At 27.6% G+C, this 11,223-nt stretch overlaps 1 protein-coding gene across 3 annotated transcripts; it reads left to right on the forward strand.

Annotated features, from left to right (window-relative positions):
- Positions 1 to 509: 509 nt before the first annotated feature.
- On the forward strand, positions 510 to 2,522 carry LOC105118050 (sister chromatid cohesion protein DCC1-like). Of its 3 annotated transcripts, none has more exons than XM_011015913.1 (4): positions 510 to 646; positions 901 to 1,063; positions 1,143 to 2,063; positions 2,143 to 2,522. In XM_011015913.1, the coding sequence occupies exons 2-4, from the start codon at positions 906 to 908 to the stop codon at positions 2,243 to 2,245; spliced, it is 1,182 nt and encodes a 393-aa protein (XP_011014215.1). In that variant the 5' UTR covers positions 510 to 646; positions 901 to 905; the 3' UTR covers positions 2,246 to 2,522. The 3 variants fall into 3 exon arrangements, with proteins under 3 accessions (XP_011014215.1, XP_011014213.1, XP_011014214.1); XM_011015911.1 differs by having other exon boundaries at positions 510 to 642; XM_011015912.1 differs by lacking the exon at positions 510 to 646 and having other exon boundaries at positions 673 to 1,063.
- Positions 2,523 to 11,223: the final 8,701 nt, after the last annotated feature.

Below are 11,223 nucleotides of genomic sequence, written 5' to 3' on the forward strand. Positions count from 1 at the left end.
ATTCACTCATATTGATCTAAATTATTTTTAATTAATTTTTTTAATTTTTTTTAATATTATATTAAATAAGAATCATCCAAGTAGCGATTAATTCAACTAGATCATGTTTGATTATTAAAATAATTATGTATCAAATATATTAATATCCAATTAGCTTTTATGAATGACTTTATCATTTGAGTGCATACAAGTAAAAATAAAAAATAAAAGCTTTGTTTACATATTCAAAAAGCTTTATTAGTAATTTAATTATTCGAAATAGCATCTCTCGGCTCTTATAAAAAAAACATTTTTTTTCTAGGATTGTAAATCAAATTAAATAATCTCTTTAATTTAATAAAAACTAATCGATCAGTCCTTTTTCTAATTAATTGAATACTCAAGGAGCTCATTAATTATGTTTTAAGAATAAGGGATTATTAAGCTCATTTAGCAAAACTAGAGGGAATAATTTATAATTTATTCGTTTTAACAAGGGTAATAGAAAAATGGCGGGCATAGGTGAAACGCGCGCGCCCAAAAATTTCAATTCTATCCAAATTCTCTAATAAGGTCCAACAAATTAGAAACCCTAGCCAACCACCCACCCACCCACCCAGATCGGACACAGCAACGGACTCGATTGCTTTGGATTTAAGCTCTGTAAGTTTTTCATTGTTGTTTTTGATTTGGATATCTTCAGTTCTATATATAAAAAAAAGGACTGCGCTTTTTCTTTTTCTTTTTCTTTTACTTCCTGTTATTTGATAATTAATGGCAAATATTTAGTAATCGCTGGCGGTGTAGGCAGCAGAAACCCTAAACAAGTGACCCAAGAGAAGAATTTTTTCTATTCTTTTCTCTTCTTGGAACATTTTTAGCGTTTCATTTCATTTCATTTTATTTATTTATTCGGGGTAGAAATTATGGAAAAATCATCACGGGTAAAAGGAGCAGAATCGGTGTTAAATCTTGAACCAAACTCTTCGATTGCTATTGGGTATCACGCTCTCTTTGGTTCACATGATGATCTGATGCTCCTTGAGATTGATGAGAAACTCCTTCCTGATATCCTCCACGAGAGGTATAAGTTCAATTTAGTTGTAGAAATTCATTGGACATGTAGTTTTTCTTTTTTTTAAAGAAAATTAATTTCTTTGTAGGGTGGCGTTAAGAGGCCAGCTGGATGAAGATTCAGTGCTTTGTACTCAGTCAAAAACTTATGCCATTAAGTTTGTTGGAAATTCTAATTCTCCATTCCTTATACCCCCGTCAGGTCAATTCGCACTCTGTGAAAATTCACAAGATTTTGATGGGGATATTAATGATTTTGCACCTGTCATTAAAGTTGCACCTGGAAACATGGAGCTCGTTGAGGTTGCTCCCAAGCTTGACAGGCTTAAATTGCTTCTTTCAGAAAATCCTTACAGCTATGAGGATGTTTTAGAAATGGATTTCATGGAGGACGTGGAGAAAAATAAACCAAGATTGTATAATTGGGATGATCTGGTTGAAAGGGTTCAGGCTAGTGATGAGGAGTTGAGGAATGGATTATGTGCTCTTTCAGCTGTGGAGATTGATGGGTTTTGGAGAATTGTTGATGAAAAATACATGGACATGATTCTGAGGATGCTTTTGCACAATTCAGTTTTGAATGACTGGTCACTGGATGCACTCAACGAAGATGATGTTGTGAGTGTGCTGGTGTCTGATGGATTTCCTGATAAGCTTGCCTGTCATTGCTTGCATGTTTATGGCAGTAAGGTGGATGGGGATGTGGGAAGGAGTTGTGTTTGGAGGTTGGATGAGAGTCGTGTATGTGTGCATTTTGCAAGACAAATCTTGAGCACAGGGAAGAAGAAGATGGAGAATTTTATGGCTGAATGGTTGCAGAGGATTCCGGCTAGGATGCAGGCAAGTTTCAACATGTTGGAAGGTGAAGTTTTGACAGAGAAGCTTGGCGTTGAGACATGGGTTTATTCCTTCAGTGTTTCTTCATTGCCCTTAACACCTGCTGAACGTTTCAATATGCTCTTTAGAGAGCGGTCAAAATGGGAGTGGAAGGATTTACAGCCATATATAAGGTTTGATACTATTTCTTTCTTTTCTCTGGATCTGGCATTTGATGTAATTCAATTTCCCTTAATGAAATTTATTTTTCAGAGATCTGAAAGTACCTGGCCTTTCTTCAGAAGGTTTGCTGCTCAAGTACACTCGAAGAACACAACCAACCTTAGATGCAGATCCTGTTTTCAGTTCAAGATAGTGCACAAATTTATTTCTGTCAGGCATTATCCTCGTAACCTAAGTGTATCATTTTATGTGGTCCAAGATGTGCATGTGTTATTTGTGCATACCCTTCTTTGTCAAAGTGTTGCATGTCGTCTTTGTAAAGGAAAACACAAATGCTTCTGCATAATATGTTGACTGCAAACACTCTTTAAGTTAACCTCCAGTTTACCGGCTTTATGCAAGAGTCTGATTTCCACCAAGTAATTGCACCTCTGAGAATCTATCAATGCAATTTTCTTTCTTATTGAGTAGTTCGTTTGCAGTCTTTCTTTCTGACTGGTTAAATGAATCTGGAAACTCATGAACTTACCAGATTAGTGAAAAATCTAGATGTTTGGTTCCCAACACAGGAGATTACCAAAGTTAAATCATAATGTAGCCGTGACCTGTTGTAGTTGTGTACCCGATTGATTTCTCATTAAATGTCTAACATGTGATTTGTTGTTTATGCTCTTGTTTCAAGCTCAGACTATTAATCTATTGTTTTGGAAGATGCTTAAAGCATTTAACTTCTCCATTCTTGCTCTTTGGTTTCATGTTTATATTTCCTGACTTAATTACGTCTCGCTACTCTTATCATTCCGTCTCACAACTTACTATAACAACCAGTACCAGGTTGTGCTCTTTTTTTACCTGGCTTTGAATTTCGTTCACTTGTTGAAAATAAAGTTTAGCTGCTAACTTTCTGATGCCAATTTTGAGTAAAGGAGCTACTTGTGACATGCAGTGCGCTTTAAAATCATCATTTTCGTCATATGATTAAATGATGCAGCGCTGCAGCGTACGAGCTATGCTGAGTATACACACTATAGTTTTGAAACCCGACAAGATGATTGACCCGGTCTAATGATCGGGTTACGGCTCAAATAAATTTTTTTTATCGTACTTTAAAGTTACGAGCAAGGAGATACTGTTTTCTTCTTTTTTATGATTTTGCTGAGTATACACACTATAGTTTTGAAACCTGACAAGGTGATTGACCCGGTCTAATGATTGGGTTACGGGGCAGATAAAAAAAATTATCGTACTTTAAAGTTACGAGCGAGGAGATACTGTTTTCTTCTTCTTTTTTATGATTTCGTGGATTATAAAAAGACACGTTGTATAGGAAGAGTCTCAACTTCTAGATAGAGATTTTTTCTTCTAATAATCAATATAACAAGGCAGCTCCTGGAAGATTTGAATGGGACAAGCTAGGTCTTGTTTTTTCTTGATTCAAGCCGTTGTAAGCAGCTGGGGTTGAAGCTGGATATACATTGCATACTTGAAGTTTTTGATCATATATGAGAAGTTTCTGCTGGAGGATTTTGGAGAATATTTGAAAACTTTTGCAAGATTTTTGTTGAGATATTGAAGTACAGATTGAAGATATCTAGCTGTTGAAGGAGGGCTGTCTTCTTGTTTTGGTAAGTTAACTGAATTGCAATGATCTAGTTTGCAGTGTATCTTTTCTTGGTCCCAAAATTCTGGTGGCATCTGCTTGCTCCAGTCATTAAAAACGAAGGAGATGATGTCTTTTGTATCCCTTCTTTTCTGTTTCGAGATGATCAGTCTTTTCTATTTCAACCGATAGCCGCTTGAATAGAAAAAAGGAAGGTAGCCGGGTCTCAGCTGGTTTTACTCGGGTCAATTGGGTTCCAGATGGTTTTGTCGGATCAATTTCCAGGCAGGTTTTTGACCAATTTCTAGGCAAGTTTTTGCTTAGATTCAGATTGGTCCTGGGCCTGGGTCAGCTGGGTCCCGGTCCAGATTTCAAAACCATGATACACACTATTTTTCTAGTAAAATATTACCTTGTTATAATAATTATGAATTAAATAAGTTGGATTTATTTCTATGAAAAAAAACATCGATAATAAACATAAAAAAATATATAATGTTTTATTTTTTAACTAATTAAACATGGAAAAATAAAATAAGATAGAAAAGATAGAAAAACTGGTGTGAGTTTAAGGTTGAGTTATACGAGATTAATTTAACAAACTTGTTTTATAAGTTATGAGATGGGATAATTTTGTAGAAAAAAAAATTAAAAATAACTATAAAGTATTTTTTTTAAAAAAAAAATATCAAATGATGATATTGGAAAAGAAAATAAGAAAAAAATACCAATTTCTATTAATTTTTTAAACTTGTGACCTGAGTTATTATATTAAAAACATTATATATGATAACAATCATGAAATCCAATCCTTAGAAAATGAAATATTGAAAGATGACTTGAAAAAAAAAATTAGATAATTTTTTTTTAAATAATAATTAAAAGAATGAGAGTTAAAATCAAAAGAAAAAAAATTAAAAAAGGCAACAATAATTTTTAATTTTGAAGTTAAATTGAAAGGAATAAAAATATTAAAAAAATCAAAAGAACGAGGATTAAAATAAAAAAAATATAATCAACTTAGATTGAAGGTTGAAATTAAAAATAATAAATTTTTTTATAAAAGGGTCAAGATAAAAAATATCAAAAGAATAAGGATCAAATTGAAAATACCAATACATGATAAACAAAATTGAACATGTATAATTTTTTAATGTGTTTTTTTACATAACAAATCTCAAATAAATTGAAAAACTTGTGAGCGTATCTAATTATATAAATTATAAACTATTTTGTAAATAAATTAAAAAAATCCATCAATGATAAATAAAAATCTAATTGAAAAAATTGAGTGACAAATGTAAATTAAAATATTTAATTTTGTAATACGAGTTATTTATTTGGTTGTATTTAATGAATTTATTTATAAAAGTAAATTGCTCCAGTCATTAAAAACGAAGGAGATGTCTTTTGAATCCCTTCTTTTCTGTTTCGACTGACAGCCGCTTGAATAAAAAAGAAAGAAAGAAGATAGCCAGGTCTCAGCTGGTTTTACCTGCATCAATTGGATTTTAGGTTGACTCACTATATCAGAAAGATTTTGTTAGGCTAACTTCTAGACAGGTTTTTATTTAGATTCAGATTGGTTCCAGGCCTGAATTGGCTAGATCCCAGTTCAAATTTCAAAACTATGATATACATTATTTTTCCAATAAAATATTATCTTATTATAATAATTATCAATTAAATAAGTTGGATTTATTTCTATGGAAAAAAAGCAATGATAATAAATAAAAAATATATAATGTTTTTTATTCTAATTAAACATGGAAAGACAAGAATAAGATAGAAAAACTTGTGTGAGTTTAAGGATAAGTTATACTAGATTAATCTAACAAACTTGTTTTATAAGTTATGAAGATGAGATAATTTAGAAGAAAAAAAAAATTAAAAATAACTATAAAGTTTTTTTTTTTTTTATAAAAAACACAATATCAAATGATGATATTGGAAAAGAAAATAAGGAAAAAAATTTCAATTTCTGTTAATTTTTAAACTTGTGACTTGAGTTATCATATTAAAAACATTATATATAATAAAAATCATGAAATCCAATCTTTAGAAAATGAAATATTGAAGGATAACTTGAAAAAAAAATAGATAATTTTTTTTAAATAATATTTAAAAGAATGAGAGTTAAAATTAAAAGAAAAAAAATTCAAAAAGGCAACAATAAATTTTTAATTTTGAAGTTAAATTGAAAGGAATAAAAATATTAAAAAAATCAAAAGAATAAGGATTAAAATAAAAAAAATATAATCAACTTAGATTGAAGGTTGAAATTAAAAATAATAAATTTTTTTATAAAAGGGTCAAGATAAAAAATATCAAAAGAATAAGGATCAAATTGAAAATACCAATACATGATAAACAAAATTGAACATGTATAATTTTTTAATGTGTTTTTTTACATAACAAATCTCAAATAAATTGAAAAACTTGTGAGCGTATCTAATTATATAAATTATAAACTATTTTGTAAATAAATTAAAAAAATCCATCAATGATAAATAAAAATCTAATTGAAAAAATTGAGTGATAAATGTAAATTAAGATATTTAATTTTGTAATACGAGTTATTTATCTGGTTATATTTAATGAATTTATTTATGAAAGTAAATCTGTAACAGAAATCAACACACATAAAATTTATGAAATTAAATAAAAGAAAACAAATTCTATACAAGGTTGCACATATTAAAAATATTATAAAATAATAAATCTCTTTTATTTTTAAAAATAAGTTTAATCTATAAATTATAGATGAATCAAACTAACCCTATAAAAAAAATTAAACAAAATAAATATAATTAAAAAATAATCATTATTTAAAAAATATTAAATAAGATAAAAAAATCACATAAAAGGAATGTTAATTTAAAAAGAACAAAGAAAAAAGAAAAGAATTGGGCTAGACGTTGTGGGCATGATAAGCCAGGTCTAGTACTGATTGCATAAAAAAAGGGCTTGTGTGCGACCTATAAGTTTTAGCTTATGTGCGTATGTCTTTATTTATTTTCCTGAAGTTAGCTAGGCTGATGACGTGTTGTTTAACCCTTTTATATATATATATATATATAAAACAAATAGACGACGTGTTATTTATAATTGTCTAGATTCCGACTATTGTTGTGGCCATATAAACATGACTTGTATTTTTTCAATATAAAAACTTATTTTCAACCCATTCTTGACCCAAAATATCTAAGAAATGTCTTTGGAACCTTGTTTAATTAATCTATGACCTCAAAAAATGTAAAAGACTGTCTTAAAATCTATAATCAATCCTAAACAAAAAATATTTTAGAGTTTAGATATTTTTTTTAGTTATTTTCAAGATATGAAAACACTTAATCTTAACTCTATTCATCATATGAAACTATTCGATATAAAAATTATTTTTCTTAGTTATTAGAATCATCACCAATGACAACTTTTTCTTTCTAAACTAGATTTCAATGACCCCCCTTCTCTTCTCCATAGAAAAAGAACTATAAAAAGAAGAAAATAAATCATGTTACTATAATGTAATGTTTAAAAATTATATGGATTGATTACTCAATAACTTAAAAAAAATGAGGGACTAAAATGAACTTTTAAAACAAATTTTAAAGCCGTATATTATTCGTGTTTTTTTCACCAATGTCTTTTTTTTTGTTTTTTCAATTCAACCCCCACCACCAAAAAATTATACAATGAAGCTTCAATTTAGGCTAAAAAAAGCTCAATTATGAAAAAAAGTTACAAACCAAATTGAATTTTTCAAAAAATTAAATATGAAAATCAACAATATTAAATTAAAAAGAAAAACATATGTTTTATAGTTTCTGATGAATATAAAGAAGGGGGAACCAAATCTTGGGCACATTTAAAGAAAATAATTTTTTGAATACGAGCTAAAAAAAGAATTAATTAACTTAAAATGACAGTAACAGTTAGAATTCCATTTTTCATGGTATGGAAAGTTCCGATGGCGATTACATCTGCGTAATATGGAGTCGATCATTCACATCTAGTGAAACTGATAGAATGTCCATTCCATCTGCTATTGCATCTTTGAAAGCTCCTAAGATATTTGCAGAGGTACAATCATTTGTTCAAAATACTTTGTCCATATCAATTATTGCTTTTAGAACTTTTCCTCTAGCCATATGTATAGCTAATTCGAAGTAGCTTACATTTGTAGATGTCCCTTCTTTAATTCAAGCAATATAACTTTTAAAATAATTTTAATATGTAAACTATATAAATGCAACATGATGTTGATATTTTTTAAGATATACTAAAATTAGATTTGAATGTTTTGTAATTTAACCTAACAAGAACTTACTTTGAAGAACTAAAGTGATACATAATCATCACCTTTATTCTACACTTATAAAGAGATGTAAATGAGTAGTATAAAATTATAATAAAGTTGATCAATCCTTTAAAAAGTTTGTAAGTTCAATCAAAAACTTAGTATAAGAATCACTCAACGACATGAAATATTTTTGGGTTAATTGGATTATTGTTATTATTATTTATTAAATGTATCCATATTCATTAGGAATATCCTATTATACTTATGATTCTTTATAGTATAAATATTTTTTTTGTAGAGATTTTTTAATGTTAGACTATTTTTAATAAAAAGATCAATATTTTTGTTATCTTTTGCATGGTCGAGTGATTCTCATATTAAATACTTCATTGATTTCTTTTATTTTAAAAGACCTTTAAATTTAACGTGAAGGATTTTGAAGAAAAAAAACAACAATAAAATTAGACAAAATTTTAATAAGATTTATGTCTCCAATATGATATAGAGTTAGAGTTAAATATTTATACTTATATTTTTTAGATAATTAGTTGATGATAAGTAATGAATCCTTAGTTATTATAACTAATTGTACTCCTAACTTTAAAAGTATCTTTTAGTATCTTTTAGCTTATAATTAAAGCCTCATATTAATCATTTATATAAGGAAAATCAAGCAAAAAAAAACATAAGGTCACTTTATGACCTAATAAAACTATCATCACCACGTTACTAGCTTTGGTCTTGGTCTTGGATGTATGAAGCCACAATGCCATGAAATAAGTTGCACCATGATCATATTGAATTATGTCTTTTATAATTCAATTTAACTTTTAGTTTGTGATGTATTTTTTTAGTTTTAACATGAATATTTTTTTTATTTTTCTATTTGAGTATAATGTTAATAGATTGAATATTTATTATTACTGTTTTTACGTCTATGTATAACAAATTATAATAAATTTATATTGTAATCACATATCAAAGTTGCAATTTTTTTTCCACCTTTTTCCTCTAATTTAATGTCGTATTGTTAAAATCTTTTGTAGAACAATTTTTGTAAAAACAAAGGACCAAATAGTAAAACAAGGAAAAACCATATGGCCATTATTAAATCATGGAAAAATTGTCTTTTATTCCTCCTATTTTTCTTCTTCCTCCTTTCATGTCCTCAAACTTTTTTTTTTTAATTCAATTGAGTATTGTTTGAATTTATCATAGAGAAAAAAATTAAAAGATATATAACCAAACTATAAACAAGGAAAAACTTCTTGATGATTACCAAATTAATGAAAAAGTGCATTTTAGTATATCTATTTTTTTTTTGTTTTATGGTCTTTATAGATTGTGGAATTTTAGTTTTAGTATAAAAACTATTTTTTGTTTATTTTTCAATATCTTGGTGCAAAGGAGAAAGAAAATTATAGCGAAAAAATATCGATATTTCAACCATAAAAAATGGTGATCTTTTTGTTAAGACGTTAGATATTTTAAAAGAAGATCAATAAAGGAGGATTTTTCCACTCACAATGCCAAACAAAAAAAAGAATATCTCGTTAATGTTTTTTTTATTCGATGATATTTTGATTTTTTAGTGATATTAGATGTTGTCTTGTCATTTCAAATGAGTTTTTAAAGATTTCTAGAGTGTTTTTAAGATGTTTTCAAGTGAAAACATGTTAAAAAATAAGTTTTTATGGTTCCAAAAATTAAAACTTATTAAAAGCTTATTTGACTAATATTGTGTTTTCATATACTATTCATTAATTATTAAAATATAAGGAATTACCATGAAAATTTAAAAAGATGAGAGCATTTCATTATCATAATAATTCATAACTATATGTCAAAAAGCATGAAGTCTTTAAAATTTCTTGATTGATTATTATATTCTTAATACAATACTAAAATTATAAATATCTCTAATACAAATATATAAATTACACTCCACCTGTAATTAAGGAAGAAAAAAAAACCAACTTTGATGAAATCTTAAAAACAAATCTAAATAAATAAATTAATATGATCTTTCTATTGTTTTCATATTTAGTGACAACATAAAACTATAAATAAAGTACTTAAACTTCTTCTTAAAATGATTATGATATGGATCTAATATTTTTATTGTAAAGAGTGTGATCTATACTGAAATTGATAAACATCATCAAAGACCAAATCTAATACTTCTTATGCATTACCATGGATTTTATATTTTCATTATTTGAAATTTCATTTCAATAAATGACCTATAACCCACTTATAATTTATAAAAAATTAAAAGGAGTAAGCCTCTCATAAATCATCTTAGAGTGAAGTAATGCATTTTTCTTCTTCTTTTTCTTCTTTTGATGTTTCGTTTTTATTTTCTCTTTAATTCAATTCCTTTAAGGTCAAATTATTCTAATTTGCTTAAAAATGACAAGATTGAAAGAATAAGAGTCAAACTGATAACGGTTGAGAAACATAGTGGCTTTTTCAAAATTTATTTGAAAGGTTAACTTTAGTTGATATCTCATTTTTAATTGATAAATTTTTGATCCTTATCTTTTTTCCAGTTTCTAATTTGAGAGATCAGAGAGTGTCACTAGATTCTAGTGGTAGAGAGAAAATCTTAATAGACACCGATTCTAACTACCAAAATAGCTAATCTTGGTATCAACGATTTTTATTCAATGAGAGAAACTAGTAGCGTCAATGTAATTGACTTCTAGGATATTTAATTGGTTGGCTGTCTTGAGTGGAATTAGTGGTGTTAATGTGATTGACTGCTGAGATATTTATTTGACTAGTTATTTTAAGTGGAGCTAGTAATGCTAACGTGTTTTGCTATTTGGATATTTAATTTACTAAGCTGTTTAAAGCGGAGTTGGTGACACAAGTATGACTGACTTTTTAGGTTATTAGTGGATTATTAAATGGAATTAGAAAATCAACTAATAATATCAAATTAGATATTTATGTTGAAGTGTCAATTATAGATTACAGAAAAAAATAAAGGTTTATATGTTTCGTTATGCTAGTGTTGAATTTTATCCTTGATTAATGATTTAATAATAAATGTCTAGAATGGTTAGACCATGAATTTGTTTGGAATATTTATGGATTGTGATGTCAACACTTGGGATTAATTTTTAAGGTAGACTCCGCGAAGATTTCATTAGAATATTAGACAACTAAAATGGGAGTAACATGTAATCATGAATGATGGATTATGAAATTAAAACTAAAACTAAAAAAATTTCTAGGGTTTTTAATGATTTATGACTAACGA

This window comes from Populus euphratica, unplaced genomic scaffold (assembly GCF_000495115.2).
Source record: "Populus euphratica unplaced genomic scaffold, PopEup_1.0 scaffold1714.1, whole genome shotgun sequence".
Classification (NCBI taxonomy): domain Eukaryota; kingdom Viridiplantae; phylum Streptophyta; class Magnoliopsida; order Malpighiales; family Salicaceae; genus Populus; species Populus euphratica.